Genomic DNA, 18,722 nt, shown 5'->3' with positions numbered 1-18,722 from the left:
TAATGCACGAGAAAAATAGGGGCAATATAAAAGAAAACTGAAAAAATGAAAAATCCTCACTGTACAATGTTATACATTGAGGTTGCTCTTGATGAACCACTAGATTTTATGATTATCGATTCCCCTGGGATAAATAAATTACATGTTTTATTTAAATTTCTAAAGAAAAAAAAATCCCAACCCTTCTCTTTCCCTAGTAAAGGGTTGGGAGAGCCAAGAACCTGACCACTCTAATATACAAAGTGAATTCACCGACTCTACGTTCTATCTGATCAGCATTCACAGTGAAAGACGGTATTGCCAAAACAGCTACTTTTAGGTGCAATTTTTCTCACACCTGCCTCATGGAGAGCTCTCATGTTGAGGGGAGAGATATAGACCCTGTCCATCATATTTATTTTGGGAGCCTCAATGATTGCCTTTGGTGGAGACAAGGCCCATTGCATCGCCCAGATTGCAAGTGGGCGCATGTATATCAGGGAGCGGTAGTGTCCATCAGTAGTCCATGCTTCGGGGGTCTGAAACCAATACCTGCATTTAAGCAAAGATTAACATCACCCATAAGTTCTACAAGAATCGAATACCAAAGGGAATAAACTAACACCAATATGCCAAATATCTAGTTGGAATTTAAACAAGCGCCCAACAAGCAAGATAGCCTTTTTTAACTTTCTAGCACAAAAGCATATATAAATTAGAAACTGCATCATCCATTACACAAGTTTACAACTGAGCTGGATAAAACCATGTGAACAATCTGGAATATCATCGTGTCGTTCTCATGCATATTTATCAAATTACAACATACATGCAGGTGAAACTAGATCTCAGCTCAATCCGATGGCAAAATATTCATATGCATATGATTAGGCCAGTCTGCATAATTATAGAAAAAAATATATATTTGCAGAATCCAAGATTTTAAATACCAGTGGGGTAGCAGGGTGCTCCACCATCCCAAATATCAGGATGGGACGAGTCGAAAAATGGACCAGGATGGGATGGGCCACCATCCCAAGTTCCACAGGATGTGCACAGGATGTTCCATTCGACGAAGAAAGACTGCTCTGTCCCGCAGTATTTAAAATCTTGAATTATCAAAAGAAACCAATTTTTATAGGATAAAGATATTTTTCACTAATTACTATTATCCCAGATACGTCATGGTACGGAATTTTTTGGACTACAAGATCAAGCCAGATTATAGAACAGGACCTAATAAGTAACATTCAACAAATTGGGATTCATTTATCAACAGATTTTTATCTTCCGTTTGAACTCATTTCCATAATTCTTTTAGTTTCCTTGATAGGTGCAATTACTATGGCTCGTCAATAATAAATACTTAGAATTTAATTCTAAGATTTATAAATTCTAAGATTTATAAATTCTAAATAAATAAAATAAATGGAAAGGTTTAAGGTTTTTATAAGGTTTTTAATTAAGGCAGGAGAGGGGAACAGTGGAGCTCCAACTGGAGCGCCTAGCCACAGCCTAAGCGCTGGTTCTATCCCAGTCAAGCAAGGAAAGCCAGGGAATCTCGGTATGGGAAATAACGATATTCCTCATGATATATCAACTTCACAGAAGGAAATATATTCTTCATGATATATCGACATTACATGATACTCGCACCCCGCACACAACTCTTCCCCCATCATGCATAATAAACCATGTAGTTATAAAAAACTTTATTATCTAAAAGAAATTATATATACAAGATTAAAGTAAAAGAAGAAGAGGAGATGCTTACCCATATCCTTCCTCCGACCAGCCCGCATTAAAAATACCTTCTGCTGTAGTAAATGCTTGATGCTCCATCCCATGGAGCAGCATGGTTGCAGCCACACTATAGGTAACCCCAGTCCAAATTTCACGTGACTGCATGCAAGATTCATCAACCTTTCCATTAGGATGCATTCCATTGACAGCCCCCATTCGTCCTCCTCTCACCTTCATTACATTGAATTCAAATATTTTCTGAAGAGTGCTTCTTATTTTATTATCATCAAAAAGTATGGGCAATCCTGACGAAGCAGTATACCATTCCCCTGCAAGTTGATCTGCCTGTATAGACCAGCTGTTGCTACTCGTACCACTGTCATAATTAAAGTATGACCCATTCCACAATTTAGCTTCAAACACAGGTTTAGCTTTCAAAAATTTAATCTTACATTTTTCAGAAAAAGCATGATCCCCAAGGCGATGAGCCATAGCTGCTGCAGCTTGGAGTGCAGCTAGCCAAAGACATCCACAGTACGCACTGATGCCATGAACTGTCCAAGCGTCATAGGTTTGATCAGGGAAACCATCATTCTCAATGAGGCCATCATCGTCACGATCAAATTGCTCCATATAATCAATAGCAGCTCGAACAGCTGGCCAGACGTCCCTTCCAAATGACATGTCACCAGTTGCAGCAAAATCCCTATACACCTGGAGTACAAACTTTGGGTTGAGATCTTTCCATTTGCTTGTATCATGTATGTTGTAAGCATTCATTTCATGCCATGGGTCATGTGTTCCTAGATCATGGGGAACGGCACCTTTAACCTTACGGATTCCCCAGTTACCATCAGCCAGAAATTTGACTTTTCTCCTGTCTTCATACAAAACAGCTTGGGCAAAATCTCGTTGAATACTCAACTCAATTTTTGGAAAAAGATCCAGAAGAGCAAAAGAAGCATAGAAGTGCACATCATATGTACACCACATGATGTACTCTACTCCTTCCAAGTACAGAAACCTCCCAACATTTTCAGGACCATCATGCAGGTGCAGAAGGGGTCCAGCCTGTAGAGATTCAGGGCTATATAAGTTGTCACCATCTTCCAAATCCTCTCCTGCTGAAGACATTGGGACCATTTTCTCATCACCATTGTTTAGTTCAGTGTCAAAAGAAATCTGATCCATAGCCAATTTCACATGGCTTCTTTTTGTAGACACAGCTTTGGCATCTTCTTTTGCCATTTTTGTGGATTTTTGGCGGTTGGAACCAGAACTTTGTTTCTCATTAATGACAGGAGCTTCACCATCTGCACAGCATAAGTAATCAGGCTATTATTTCCTCGAGAATTACCTCCTACTTTTTAAAAAATAATCACCAATAAACTGTCTTAAAAATAATGGCTTCCTTATTTGACATGCAAACAGATCTTCTGTAAAAATAGTTCAAAGAAAACTGGAAAAGCAAGCACACAAAGAAAAGTACCTGTCCAAACTGTTCCCCCAGCAACCAGAAAATAGAGCTCATTAAAAAGAGTGAATTTGTACCTGGAAACATCAAAACATATTTAAATAAGATGATGTTAGAATTGAAGTCATTCTTGCAGATAACAGTATACAATCTTAAACATAGTCGTTATATTTAATGCAATGATTTCCATAATATAAAAAGTTGATGAAAAAGTTGATAATATGCTAGGATGAATAGATATACCAAGACCAATACAAAGCAGTGAAATTTTGTACAAAACCAGCAGAATCAAAAGCATATTTGCTATAGCTAAAATGTAGCTCAATAGAGTCCAAAGAAACTAGGGTCTAAGATCATCAAAATTACCACTCTGGAAGCTTTTCATCCTTGAGTATAGGATTTTGCCATTTCTCAATCTCTTCCTCCCACCACTTATATCCTGATGGTCAGCTCAAAACAGCAACAAACACATGAATGCCACAATAAAATCCAAAACAAGGAATAAAAAATAGAAAAGAGCAATGTCATAACAGATCATAATATTGATGATTTTAAATATTGATGCAACCAGTAAATGGGAAAAATTTACAATGGATAAATGGTCATATATGTACATACTCATTAACGCATCATGAACCAAATTGATGGCTGATCTTTCTGAAGTTCCATAAAATTTTGTGTATCTCCTGTGAAAAGAAGGGGGTAAAACATAACTCACCTACTAAAATATAAAGAAAACAAACTTGCACATTTTTAATATTTTTATAAGCAAACTAAATGGCAGTCAGATATAATCTCGATAAAAAGTATCTGAACTCCCAAAAAGGGTCAGCTCAGATCACCTAAAAGCACTGGAGAAGAAGGAAGTGCAGGCTTGAATGTGCCTCAACTTGACGTATGTAAAAGAGAGGTTATTGCGCACAAAATTTGGCACGTAGATGACAGGCTGGTAAAAGAACGAACACATGTTTTTCATTAGTGCCCCAAAGATGAATATTCTTAACTATATCAAACCGTAACTTTTCCACCTTCTAATGTAGATTCTATGTCAAGGGGTCCGTGGACAGCGCTAATTATTTGCATAAGCAAGGGTCATACAGCCCATAAGTTATATTTTTTCATGTATCACAGTCTGCCCTTCTCTTGCCAAAAGTGAACGTTGTGGTACTACTTCTTAAAGGGTGTATGTTATGTTGAGATAAAGACAATTAAATTCCATCATAAATCAACAGAACATAAATCATTTCATGAAAGCTTGCCATATAGACAGGATGAAGGTTGAGCAACAGGCCCCTTAAATTCAAGTCCAGCTTTTACACGTGCAGCATGCATGAGAGAGAGAGAGAGAGAAGTTACCTTTAACATACACAGGCATGCAAGCGTGCAGACACATGGATTACATTGTGAAAGAACAACAAGCAATACATGACAAGAAATTTAGTTCTACAAAAATATACCAACAAAGCACTACCTGTGATATGTACATCCCTTCTGAAACTTTACTTTAGGAGATGACCAGGCCAAAGCGAATGCAACGGTGCATCTTCCATGTGGTTCTACCCATGTAGAGGCTGAAACTGCTGCACAAGGTGTACTTCCTGGAGAAGATGGCATACTAGGGCCAGCATTGAAATATTCACGATCAAACTGCCCATCCTATAGAACTGACAGTATGTCAGCAAAAGAACAGGTCCCCAAACACTAACATTTCAATGGATTAACAAGTGCAAAAGTTGATTCCCTTTAGCAGACAAATTATGGATCCATGTTGGAACCAAAATGATCAAAGCGTAAGCCAAACTTCAGAACATTAAACTATCAAAGACATCTGAATGGCTAGAATAAGCATCAAAACAAGGTGGTTGATTAAAATTTCGATTACAAAAACTACTGATTGCAAAAAGAATAACTACCTGCACCATGGTGCCCCACATGTCTCTAGCTGTAACGCAATTTTCTCCAGAAAGCCCAAAATTTGGCAAGACAGTCACATTCACATTCTGAGTTTCACAAGCAGCAATAGCAAAAGTTACAGGAGGGTTATCTTTTGCAGTCCTGCATCATTTTCAAATATTTAGATAAAGCACCTAGGAAAAGACAGCAATAGGGCAGTGATAAAACAAATATAAATTAGCTTTGACGTGACTTAAAATGACTCAGCTAGTTATGCAAACAGAGGACCAAAGGCAATACTGGAGTTCTATGCTTGATTAACAAATATTGGGACGATAAGATGAACTATGGGGGCACTGGTGTTTCCACAATGGCATAAACAACCTAAGGGAAATCTGCTAACCAGCCATCATAATAGAGCAATCAAGGGTTGGCAACTTGCTTGTGATTTAGAAGCACCCCAGATACTCCATCTTCTCCTCTGCATGTAGAACAAAAGCAAGATTTGCATCAATATCAATACATATGGTGATAAAAGTAATTGCAAAACCTCCACAATAGGGTACTACTGACATGAATGGCTCGTTGATGTGGCCTCCAGAGTGATGAGAAACTCCTCCAATGGAATTCTGCGAGAATACAAAAAAAAAGCATTATAGAGGAATTCAGTGCAGATAAATATAATTTGGAATAAGAATCAACAGAAAAATTTCATCTACCGCCCAGGTCATCAGCAAACTGACTTTTGCCCTTTCCCTTCCAGTATTTACTAGCTACAACAGAGAAAAAAAGTACCTCAGTTCCTGATACATCACAATTGGGCAAAAAAATCTTATAATAATATTGATATACTAAAATTATTAACAATTATCGCTTTGCAATTAATCAAATCCTTGACCCAAATTAAAGACAGATTAGTTGGTATCATGTGGTCAGCCATTAGGAAAACTGGTTATGAAATTACATTCTGTTTGTTCAATCAATACACTCATAATATAATGCTAATATATGGAACATATGCATAGCAAGAACTCTGACAGCACTACCGCATTTTCAAGTTTGACTTCATACAAACAATAATGTAGTTTAAAACCTAATAATAATCGAGATTAAACTGAAAATATTGTTTTCTACTTTAAAAAAAAAGAGAGCAGAATTTATTTCACGTCATGGCAATAAAAGAATAAAGCCCCAAATTAAAGTTACAACCTTTGTTCTCTTAACAGCTGAATGTAGGAGTGACAGGCCTACATTTTTAAGCAGCAAACTACTTTTGAATTTAGGAAACTAAGAGATGATGCATTCCATCAAAATCAAAATGCAACTTGTCAAAATAATTCTCCCCGAGAAATTGATCTCTGCATGGAACTAGTATCCTACCAGAAGTAAAAGTTATACAGCATAAACAGTAGTTTGCAATTTCGAGTATAAGTGTACACATAATCAGTAAAACAGTTGGCAGTACACAAAAAATAGCCTCCAACAGTATAGTGCACAATTAGTCAATACTTTAGGATCAAATGAGTCTTTAGAATAAGTTTTGGTCTCTAACATTTTTAAGTCATTACGACCTATACTTGAAGGGCTGAGTCCCAAAATTTAGATGATGAAATCATAGCAAATCCTGGTTCTTTCTTTTTTCATGCCTTCTGCCCTTTTGTTCTATTTCTCTACATCAAGAGTTGAGGATTCGCCTCCAAACCAGAGATTTTTGTCATCATGGATAATTACAACACATTTTCTGGAGCAAAATCTAGAACACTTCATTGTTAAATATAAGAATTCATATTGAAAACTCATTTCAGATCATACAAAATTGCAGATTCAATCACCTTGATTTTTTCTGCATCTTGCAATATGTGAAGTTATTTGTCCACACAAGCGATTGTGCACACACAAGCTAGTACCCTTTTGGAAAGACTGGTTCCCAATTCCTATTTATCAATCATCAGCTCAATCACCAGATCCACGAACCTAGGTACAAGATCCCTATTAATCTAGGCAAGGGAAGAGGAAAGAGTCTCTGGTATCCAGAATTTTAAGTGTCTAGGGTTCGTAGTTCGCATAGGGTTGTGACTTAGGTGTCACAGGTTCAAAACATGGAAATAGCCTCACTGCAAGTGGGGTAAGACTGCATATATTTGGCCCTCTCCAGATTCCCAAGTGACAAGAGCCTCATGCACTAGGCTGGCTGCTCTTTTTTGGGTTTGTAATTCACATTTAAAGAGAAATAAATGGACTTAAAATGGATAGGGTTGCTCAAAGGCTGTGTGAGGCTACTTATAACATTTCTAAGCATCTGAAATTTTCTAGGGCTATTCCATTTGTTTTACAGCAAAACAGGAGCGAATGAAAGTTGAATAGGAAAATAAAGCAATTGAAGCAAGGATTGTTCAGAGGAAACAAACGAAAAAAGTTCAAACAAGAGATAATACTAGTTTAGTTGAATTGAAAACAATCCGTGTAACCATCCGTCCCAATCCCTTCTCCCATTCTATTTATCCCATCTTCAACAGCCAACTCTTTTGCCCATTGATTGCCAAATGGACCCAAACTGGATGATTCGGCCCATACTGAACTGATGCTAAGTCAGAACAATAATGGGGTTCGCTTCGATTCGTTTACAAAACCTTATAAAACCAGCCCAATTCGGTAATCCCTCCTCTACCAGGTATGTGACCATCTCCTCTCTCTGGCTCTCTCCCAAACCCTTCGCCTCTCTTTTGTTTTGCTCTTTGTATTCAGAACCCTAGAGCTGGGATCAAGAACTGTGCCATCGGGTTCATCACCCATTCGCAAGCAGACTTCACTGCCCAGATCCCCCCATCCAAGCTGACAATCTCGAGTCTAAATGGTCTCCCAAGAGGTGGATCGGTTCGATCCCCAATCTCATCATGACAGCCGGGAATGTTTTCAATATGCCCCTCTCCCTCTCTCTCTCTTCCTCTCTCCTTTTCTCCCACCCCTTCCCTCTTCCTATTTTCACTATGCCCCAAAATAGCATGGTACATGCCCATATCGTACCAAACTAGCTACCGACTAGTACAACCTCTAGTACCGGTTGGGCAAACCTTGCTTTTGCCCTGTCGCCAATCAATAACACAGATCTCCGCGCAACCTACAAATCCCCTCCCAAAATTAACCTAGAAATAAAAGCAACATGATATTTCATAAAGTTATAGACATCCTTTTCTAGCTAACATAAAAATAAAAGCCTATTTGCAGTGTCACTATGGTGTGTCAAACACATTGCTAGATAAGCCAATTCTCCATCAATCTCTAAAATTAGCAAATAAAGAAACTTATAAGTGCATAAATGTCTAGCAGGCATCTAACTTGCGGATGCATATTCAACGCATATTCAACACAGATTCATCCTAGTGGATGTGGGAGTCTAGGTAACACAAGGAAGGACAATGTAGTGAATTGAGGACCCGGGCTACTAGAGTGGAAAAGGATGATTATGCAAAAGGGTTGTGGAAGAATACAAAAGGGATCTAATGTTCTGAAACTTTTTACCACAATTCAAGTGCATGTGTATCTATATATGTTTTGTATGTGCTCCTACTTACATGAACATGACAAACTCAGTAGAAACATATATAATGCATAGGCAGCCAATGATTTGCATTTTGCAGGCTCATTGAAATATAGTAAAAAAAAAGTTAAAAAGAAAATTTTAAAAACAACCCCCTGCAAGAAAGAAAATAGTCACCATACCTAAAGCCCGAGCATCAAGCCACAATTCTGTTTAGTTAACTGGGCCTTTCCAAGCTCTATTAATTAAGTCATAAGCATAAACACATACAAAAATGAAAAAGGCAAAAACGCAAACTTGATTAAATGTGCAGCCAAAAAATTATATTAAATGTACTTACAGTGTACACAAACACAGATGTTGGTAGACTGCTCTCACGATAATTATGTGGTATAAATGGTGATATTTGGCGACATGAGATTTTGAGGTCGGGATCTGGTTCACCTGTTAAAAGAGAAGCCAATTACAATAACTACAAAACTTTCTGCAGACTTTCAAAATGACAGACCGTCCTCAAACTGTATATCCAAAAAACATATGATTTAAAGAATGACATGTTATAAAAGAACTGTGCACATTATCTTCCTATAGAATACATTGGTAAAGATAAGTGCCAGACCCCTTGGTCTCCCAAATAAAAAAGGTGTCCAAATTAGAATAGCTAAAAGAAAATATGAAAGCCCTTACTTTATCGTAGATAATGACAGAATTTCAAAAAATATACCATCATAAACAGTCCATGCCCTAGGGAATAAAGCATGGTATGTGGAATGCTGACCACTTAGATTCCAGTCCCATGATGAAATGCCCTGATCACCAAATTTCCTGAAAAAGAATGCAGAAAATGAGCCAACTTGTGCTTCCTTCAAAGAAAAATCAAAATGTAAGAAAGCAAACAACCAAACAAGCTAATTCAGATGTAAAAGCGATAACTAGAGTTGTACTATACGACATTCTTTCATAAAAAGCAACAACCATGATCGATATTCATTTTATTATTATGTAGAGGGAAATATTAATATCTTGATATATGAAGGCAGAAAGAGTAAGGAGATATAAAACATCATCAGAAATGGTAATTAATAACCAGAAAAGGTGTGAAATATGTGAATCCTCGCACTGATCATTAAGAAAGTCAGAAGAAGCAAGAGTCTCAAGAGCTTATCCGCATTAAATGCACATCAACTGATGAACACTACGATTTATTCTTACTTAGTGTATCAGGAACAAAACTAGTGTTCTTCTCTTTTTTGGGTTTATTAAACAGTCTCACTATAACTCCTTGGGCCAGATACAATAATGGGCTCCTGGGGTGGACACTTTTACTGATGGCATTGTGATACTTTTGACACTTTAAAGGGAACAATATGCGTATCGTTCTTCCATTTGGCTTTTCTAGAAGAGGAACAAACCAGGGAAACCTATCTTTCTCTTTCATCTCTCTTCTTTTTATGTAAGATTTCTGCAGAATTTATATGAGACAGAGAGAATAAAGTCGAACTGATTTAGAATTATGGGTCACTCAAAAGAACCATCAGTCTCTAGGACAGAAAGGTTAAATGCAGCCGTAGTAAAAAGATGAAGGATACTTGATGGTCCTGGAGTAGGCAGCAATTACATAAGGACCTATCCCAGAATAAACACAAACATTAGCAAGTAGCGGCTCCTTTTCTTTAGGAAAACATAAAAAAGTCATTTCTCATTATAAGTGCAAAGTTCAAAAAGGCTCATTAATAGGGGCCACTATCTATTGCAGCAAGAACATTCTGCTCCTCTTTGTTCAGGGGAAGTTCTTCAGGTCAGGCTAAGTAATTGTTCTATAACATCACAGATGATTTATGACACAAATTTCAGCATACCTGAAAAATATTTTCAGCAAGGAATATTTTCACAAACGCTAGTTACTTTAAACGAAGAACAGCACATAGGTCTTATTTTTTATTGAAACTTCATCTCTTTCTAACACTTGCAGGCCCTGCTATGCAGCAGATGATATGAACAAGACATGTGCCACACATTTTATTCAAGCTACTATGAATGTTAAGCTGGTCATTATTATCTGAGATTCTAAAGCAGCAATCAATAAACAGATGGAGCAATGAGAAGAATAGCAGCTAGCAAAACAAATGGGCAATTCTAGATCAAAAGAAAAAAAATCAATCATCTGAAAATTAAAATACTCCAGGCAGGGTCCAAACATTTACTGCAGAATTTGACTGCCATTTTAAACAAACAGAAACACCATCTTGGATAATCATAAATCATGATTGCAATTAAAAAAAAACATGTTGAATAGGAAATGCTTGCCAGAGATTTTCAAATAGACATATGGGGTGTGTGTGTGTAGAAGCAGGTAATTGCAGACCTATGGGTAAAAAAAGTTGGAGATTATCTTACTTTATCCCTTCATGACGGCCAGGAGCTAAAACTGAAGAGTACTTTTTATTTCCTCCATCTCTAGATATAAAAATCTGCAATCCAGAAGCATGAAAATCAACAAATAATACACTGACTTACAAAAGAACAAGTTAATGTTTGCATAGCACAATCCATCAGCATATCATGACCACGCTGATTAACAAACTTGTAGTTGTCATAGGAAATGCACATGACAGCTGCTATATCTCCAGAGATCAGGAGAGACTTTAATGGCACTATCTTTTCTCACAGTGCATTACTGGAAAGACTCTCCCACCCTCATGTTGTAGGCTTCCAGAGAAAGTTTTCTTATTAATGCCCCGATCCCTTACTATGGTGGCTTTGGAGGCTTCAGCTATGTGCAGCCCGGCCTCACATACTCAACTTTAAACATTACCTTTATATTTGAGAAGATGAACTTAATAATATAAAATCATTATTGACAATAACATCGACAAAAGAGTTCATAAAGTCACATGATCAAATAATAGATATTGAAAAAACTATCATACAGGGAAGTTGGAAAGATGCTGATACGAATTACATTAACCATAATAACTCCTGTCTGGAACAAAAGAATTAAAAAAAATAAATTATATAATGAAGACCCCTTCAAAATATTGGTTCAAACACCACCAACAACATGGTGCATACTTGAACAACAAAGAAGCTTTGACACACCACGTAGCATACTAATTATACACACCGTCTCCCTGATACACAGCATATCCACCATCCGTTCTAACAAAACTCGGTCACTAGAAGGATCCTTTTCCCAGCACTAGAGAAGATATAAAATTCCTTGTATTTGGCTTCTTTTTCTTACATCATAATGCATTCCTCACCCGTCACCACATTTGGCAAGTGTCTAACAAAATTGGTTGGGCATGAGAAAATGAAAATTTTACAAGGCTGAGGAAAACTAAGTGTATGTGTCAAAAGGCTGTTAACATTTTTTCTCATCTCATAATATGATATTGTGGTCAGTCATCAAGAAGAACATCTAAATAAAATTTGGTTCATTACACATGCCCCCAGAGCTTGCGAAATTGCATTCCTTTTTCACACATCTCCTTCAATGCCCTTTGCCCTGCCCAGCTCAACAGGCATGCAACACCCATCCACACCCCCTCCCAACAAAGGGAGAAGAAAAGGGTAAAAGAAATTGCAATAGCACAAAATTTCCAATCCACTGTTAAAAGTCCTAATCCTCTCATTATCATCAAAAGGAATTGCAATAGCACAAAATTTCCACTCCACTGCTAAAGTCCTAATCTTCTCATTATCATCAGCACCACCTAGAAAATCAAAACCACTACTATAAAAATCTTAAGGATCTTCAAACAGGCATCAAAAATGACCATCTCTCACCACCAACTACATGTTTGGTTTCTTAAAAAGGCCACCTCTCACCACCACTGAACATAGATCAAGAATATTATAAGAGAGAAGATGAATCAACTTTGTTAGCTCTTAAGCACTGATTTAAGTGAATAAACTAGAACAAGTGATCTATGTATTGATCTGGATGGTACCCCCCAAAGCTTGCAAAATTAATCCCTCTTCACGAGTTCATCGTTCTCATACCTTGTGAACAATAGCAAGCTTCCCATCTATTGTCAAAACCCCGATCTTTCCTCCAAATCCTTTAAAATACAAAACCCATTCATAGAGAAGTAAATGAGGCATTTACAGATATCAAAGCAACAAAAATTTCAACTACCTTGTCCGATAACTCATGGCAAAACCAGTCCAATGCACTTGCAATTTTCTCAACAAGGCACCTCTCCTCTCTATCACTCTCCTTCTATACCTCATTCCTAGTCTTAGAAGCTAAAAAGAATAACAAGACTGGGAATAGCTATTGGGTACGAAAGAGTTCAACAAAATGATATATTTATGTTAAGATCAAGGTAGTGCAAAAGATATGAATGAAAGCATGAGCACAAGTTAGCAAAACTAGTTTGACACCAAATTTAAATAATACCTGTTTACAAAACACTATTCTTCAGCTTTCAAGGATGCAACCTCAGCAATACTTGCTATAACCCACCCATTTCAAAGCAAATAACCTTTAAGAAACTTCTAAAATAATTTATGTTTCGCCAAGATCATTCATAGATGTTTAATAACCATATTTTTTATGTTAGAACTCCAGGTGCACCAAAAAATTAAAAACACGGTGATGATAAAACATTTAATAATCAGGTGTAAATTAATGTATGCATACTAATGTTTGTTTGCAGCAATAAAAAGGTAAACAATCATATGCAACAATCCATCCATTGGTGAGGTAGCAAAAAATTGCACAGAAAAAGGTCAAACAATGGAATGATCCACATTCAGAATTTCCTTTATGCTTGATAGGTTAGTAAAGAAAAGAAGAGTTTATAGTGCCACAATCTAGATATATTGTGGGCTTGTAGTTTAATTTTAACTTTCATTTAGGTTTTCGGATGAATTGTACTATGCTGAAGTCCTCCATTCTGTAGTTTAACCCCTTGAAAGGGGGGAAATCCTACTAATGAAATCTAATAATTGATACAATCAGAAAAGAACAATATGGAAAACCCATAATAATGTCAATGAAGAATAATGATAAATGATTTTGTTCAAGAATGCAACACAAATCCATGATCAGAAACGATAGTATAAGCAAAACATAAATACAAGGTCCAAGAGAAAGTAAAGAGCCAAGACTTACAGAGAACTGATTTGTCATGACAGGTGATGATTCACATGAACCAGGAATTATCTGCCAATGTTTAAACTCCCCTCTGAAACCTCTTGAAATGCTTCCGCTTCTGCAGATGTGGTTTGTATAAATCAATGAAAGTAAAAATCTAAAAGAGAAATTGTCTGTTGCAATAGCCAGTAATATCACCCACCCCATTCCTCCAAGTGGTACCCCTTGGGAAGCTGAGGGCTTACATCTTTCTCGCGTAAATGGATCAATGGGTGCTTTCTGCGAAGCTTAAAATGCATCAAGCTATTACCCCTAAAAAATATTTCCGGATCAATATTTGTTATAAGGGGAAAAAAATTCACAGGATTACCCTTCCTTGAGAAGCTTCTTCTCTGACGTATGACCAAAGGCGAACACCAAGGCGCATCTAAGGCCCAATAACCCATCAACAAATTAATCGATGCAACAAAAAAGTTCATGAACAATTAACAATCTGTGAGCACAGCAGGTTCACCAAACACTATATATAGGTAATAGCCAACCACCATACCATTCTAATTGCCTCCATAAATGTCACACTGAATTCCTTCAGTATGTTAGCATGACTATTTAGCCACCTCCTCCATGCATGTTGTGGTGGTGCACCTCCATCAAAGTCCAGCTACAATCATGTATAGAATAAAAATATAATAAAGCATCAATATAGTTGGATAGAACCAAAAAGAATTCACACCATCTACCCAGCTCACAAACAACAGAGTACAAAATCCCAAGTAATACATTAACCAGCATAAGTGACTATACTATGAAATTCTGAAAAACTAATAGCATTGTCAAAATAAAACAGTTACAAGTCCATTGATCATTTAATCAAGGCATGACTGATCCAAAGGAACTGAACTGAAGCACAAGGTTTTTCATTCACTAAGATCTTTCTATAATTCAGATACCAAAGAAAGGGACTCACCAACTGCAACGTAGTTCTGCTAACATACTCCTCTGCAGGCCACGAGTGTTTTCGACAGAGAAAAAGGTGTCCGCTCACCATCCTTACCACTTTAAAATCGAGACAAAGGGCAAAATTTTCCACCGAGACCACGAGTACAAAACGCCACGAAGAAAAACAAAAACAAAGCTCTCCAAATTGGCAAAAATTCCCCCAGGCTCGGATGGATCCAATTGTCAAATCATCAAAACGGATCAAAGAACTTAACCAGACGCATCGAATACTACAAAATCTCCAGCCAACTCATCGCCAAACCTTCTTCTCTGATCCATCAACGGCCTACGGCCTCGAGCAAAGACGAAATTTCGGCAAATTCACAACGGACCGAACTCTTTCAACCATCCAAACCATGAAATCACCTACGAAACTCTACAAAAATCGTTGGACTCCTCGAGGTCGTCAGATCGCCAGGATCCTCCTGGAAGCACGAAATCCCGAGAAAGAACCGCCGATCAAACGCAAAAAAGAAAAATATCAGAGAAAACGCCCTGATCCTGCTCCAAATATCAAGGGAAACGCAAAACCGATCCAGGTGCCCTCTACCGCCTCGGAAGCCCCCAGATCATTCCAAGTCGCGCCGAAACCCTAGATCTCCCCCGCCTGGTTCTTTATGGGGGCGACGGAGAAAACGACGCGGCCCGATGCCGCCCTTCCACGGAACGAATAAGGTCGGTCTCGTTCTTTTTAACTCCCCAGCCTGCGTCCTTCTATTTTATATACCGATCGGTCGGGTTCCTACGCGAAGAGGCCCGGGAATCCGGTTCGGTTCCGATAGGACGCATAACTCGAACTTGTGGAACGCGGCAGCTTCCGGTGCGCCCACGTCACAACGTAACGGAATCCGTACTCTCAACGCAGTTTTCCAATCTAGTTTTTGGACTTTTACGCCCGGCTTCGACGTGGACGGCTGTCGAGCACCAAGACGTCGCGCGCGTCGGCGAATTGATTCGCCGCCTAGTTCTATTATGCCCCACTAATTTCTCCTCGAAAACTGCCGGCATCAAGGGTTGAATAAGATGTGCGTGAGAGATCGGATCTTGACACGCTTATTACTCGATGGACGGTGGCAGATCGGATTGACCTCATCTTTCTTTGTTGCATTCATTCAAAAAGAAAATTTGTTGCCTTTCGAATGATGGGCATGATCATTGCACTCATTTAGCTTTGGTCGGGCATGATGCAATTCCCTTTCAAAGTTCTCAAATGATTCCTTGATCAGACGGCTCGTAACATCTTTATCTTCTAGCCTCGCCGTCGAAGACACGGATTTGCTGGATTGGACAGCTAACAACCTCGATTAATAGGCTTACCACACAAAAAAATTTCTTATAGACGAACTAAAATTCTAAAATTAAATCAGAATAGAACTTAATAAAAAAATAAAAAATAATAAAATAATAAACGATATACATCTTCATGTAAATCGATATATAATTTTCAAAATCTGATCTTCACCATATATACTATATGAGCAGATGATACACACATAGCAAAATTGTCATGTAGCATCCCAATGCATATCTCTAGATAAATCGATACATAATTTACAAAACATAATGTTCACTAATTAATACAATATAGTCAGATAAGACATATCTAGCAAAATATGCATCTAACATTCTAATACCTACCTCTAGATAAATTGATATACAATTTCTAAAATATAGCATTCACTAGTACACGATATGTGGGCGAATAATATACATTCGTCGGCTTCCTAATATATAATATAAATTTTTTGATACATATTCAACGGTGACCATATATATATATATATATATATATATATATATATATATATATATATATATATATATATAGTACATTGTCAGGTGATATACATCGAGCAAAATAGTCATTCAATATCTCAATACATACTTTCAGATAAATCGATACATAGTTTTAAAATATGATGTTCATCAATATACACTATATAGTCGGATGATATATATCTAGTAATATAGTCATCTAGCATGCGTTATAGAACTTTTATTTATAATTAATTAACAAATGGGATATCCTGTTTGAATGGTATTTGGCCCAATGCGCCGGTGGAATACGATGGTGACCGGGTGGAAATGTTGCGGGAGAGGAAGGGAGTGGGAAGCCGGCGTTACGGACACCAGAGGGCAGAGGAGAGCTTCGAGAAGGAAAATAGTACCGGTGAGTCAAAAAATGCGAATTGTGGAGAGAAGACTATGCGGACGTCGGCAAAGGGAAAAATGGGCGGTATGCTGCTTTGACGGCCGAACTGAGCTTTCTCTCTCACTCTTTCCTTCCTTTTTTTTTTCCAAGCAAGTAGTTTGAATTTAGCTATAAAAAAAGTGAATGAATAAAAAACATGAATGAATAACTTTTCTTGTGAACATAAAATGAGTATAATATGTACAGCTATGTATGCTGTGTTTTTATAAAACTATCTATTTTATGGGGAGAGAGGGTTGAGAGGATCCATTTTTTAAAAGAAATTACTAATCTTTAGTTGTTAAACTTGCTATTACGCACTTAATCTATTGAGAAGGCCATATATATTGGGTTGCCCTATTTATTCCTCTATAGGCACAAGGACGGTGACAAAATACTAGTCATGAAGCAAACCTACTTTTTTTGCGCAATTTATTAATGGGTTCAGGGAGTTTCCGACGAAAGCATGCTAATTTTGCTCTAAATAATTTACGAAAGAAACAAATTTACTCTTTTTATAATTTTCAAGATGAGTATATATATAGTTTCTCTCTATGTTTTAAAAAAAAATAAATCATCGTAATGCCTTGATGTGGTGCTTACCAATTGTTATGCAAACACTGCTATTAAAATTGGTTCATCAGGCAGAAACATGTAATTATTTGAATAATTTTTTTTTGATACATATCCTGACCCAATATATATATATATATATATATTCAATTTTCAATATAAACCTTTTTGTATCATCGCTGTATAAGTAGGCTCCATGACGATCATCAGTCATTGTTGTTGTTTTTCTTTATTCTTGGCGTTAGTTGAAATATGTACGTTTAGCATTCATAAACTGACCGCCCAATTAGCGTTAAATACTTGGACAACCTTTTCTTAGCGGGGCATTCACTTTGGCATGCATTATTAGACCAATCATTCACCACTTGGGCGGCGCTAAAAAAACAAGTGGGTCCAAGAGGTCATGGCCTTCATGCCTCAACATTGCGATTGGTTTTAGTTTTAACTTTTTCATATGAAAAAATAAATAAATGGAAACATGTGAGGGGAAAGCGAGAAAAGAAAGGAAAAAAGTATAGTCAATAGAAAAATAACATATGCCTCTTATTTGGTTAGAGTTTATAAAGAAAAGGGGTAGAAAAGTAACATTCTTGTGAGAATAATTTTATTATATTTCATGGAAAAGAAAAATCTTGGAGGACATGAAAAAGCCACTTTTCTATCAATTGGGAATTAAAATCTTTTTTTTATTACAAAAGTACTTTTAGGCCATCAAAATTTATGGATAACGTATGTTCCTATATTAAGAATATAGTAGGTATTCCATTCAGCTTTCTCAAGAAAAAATATGCACAACCAAACATAAGCTACTTTAGAATGTATCACTTTTCTATGCATCCCAAAGCCATTTTTCTAAACATCATATTCTTAGAAATTATCTTTTTGAAAAAAATATTTTCTTCCTGCGAACCAAACAGTCCAAAGTAGATAAGATCTAGGTGTAGTCCACCAGATCCCATGATAGAAAGGTGGTGGTGCATCATGAGGGCGTTGTGGGAATACAGAGTCTCAGACTTAGTCCCACATCAACTGAATAGCGAAAAATTATGTGCCTTAAAGAGGGCTCGATTACCCTTTCCTCAGGAGGCGCCTTTTAAAGGGCAAAACCGTGAGGGGAGTAAGCTGCCCACGATACGCGTCGCGTGATACGTACGCACTTCTCCAAAGCGGACAATACCTTCTGTGGGGACGCAATCTTCTTTTCTTGTTCCAATTCGGTAGGGGTAAG

The 18,722-nt window shown here is 37.3% G+C and overlaps 1 protein-coding gene across 1 annotated transcript; it reads right to left on the bottom strand.

The window, feature by feature from the left end:
• Nucleotides 1-15,427, bottom strand: LOC103716263 (non-lysosomal glucosylceramidase-like). Its single transcript, XM_008804196.3, has 18 exons — nucleotides 14,699-15,427; nucleotides 14,282-14,392; nucleotides 14,102-14,158; nucleotides 13,934-14,010; nucleotides 13,750-13,849; nucleotides 11,025-11,098; nucleotides 9,352-9,452; nucleotides 8,968-9,071; nucleotides 5,809-5,862; nucleotides 5,663-5,718; nucleotides 5,532-5,570; nucleotides 5,110-5,251; nucleotides 4,668-4,852; nucleotides 3,815-3,882; nucleotides 3,563-3,635; nucleotides 3,212-3,273; nucleotides 1,754-3,035; nucleotides 1-531 (listed from the first exon to the last, which is right to left on the bottom strand). Exons 1-18 carry the CDS (start codon nucleotides 14,777-14,779, stop codon nucleotides 273-275), a joined length of 2,925 nt encoding a protein of 974 aa, XP_008802418.1. The 5' UTR covers nucleotides 14,780-15,427; the 3' UTR covers nucleotides 1-272.
• Between the last annotated feature and the right edge of the window lie 3,295 nt (nucleotides 15,428-18,722).

This window comes from Phoenix dactylifera, chromosome 2 (genome assembly GCF_009389715.1).
Source record: "Phoenix dactylifera cultivar Barhee BC4 chromosome 2, palm_55x_up_171113_PBpolish2nd_filt_p, whole genome shotgun sequence".
Lineage (NCBI taxonomy): Eukaryota > Viridiplantae > Streptophyta > Magnoliopsida > Arecales > Arecaceae > Phoenix > Phoenix dactylifera.
This window is presented reverse-complemented; position numbering and strand designations above follow the sequence as displayed.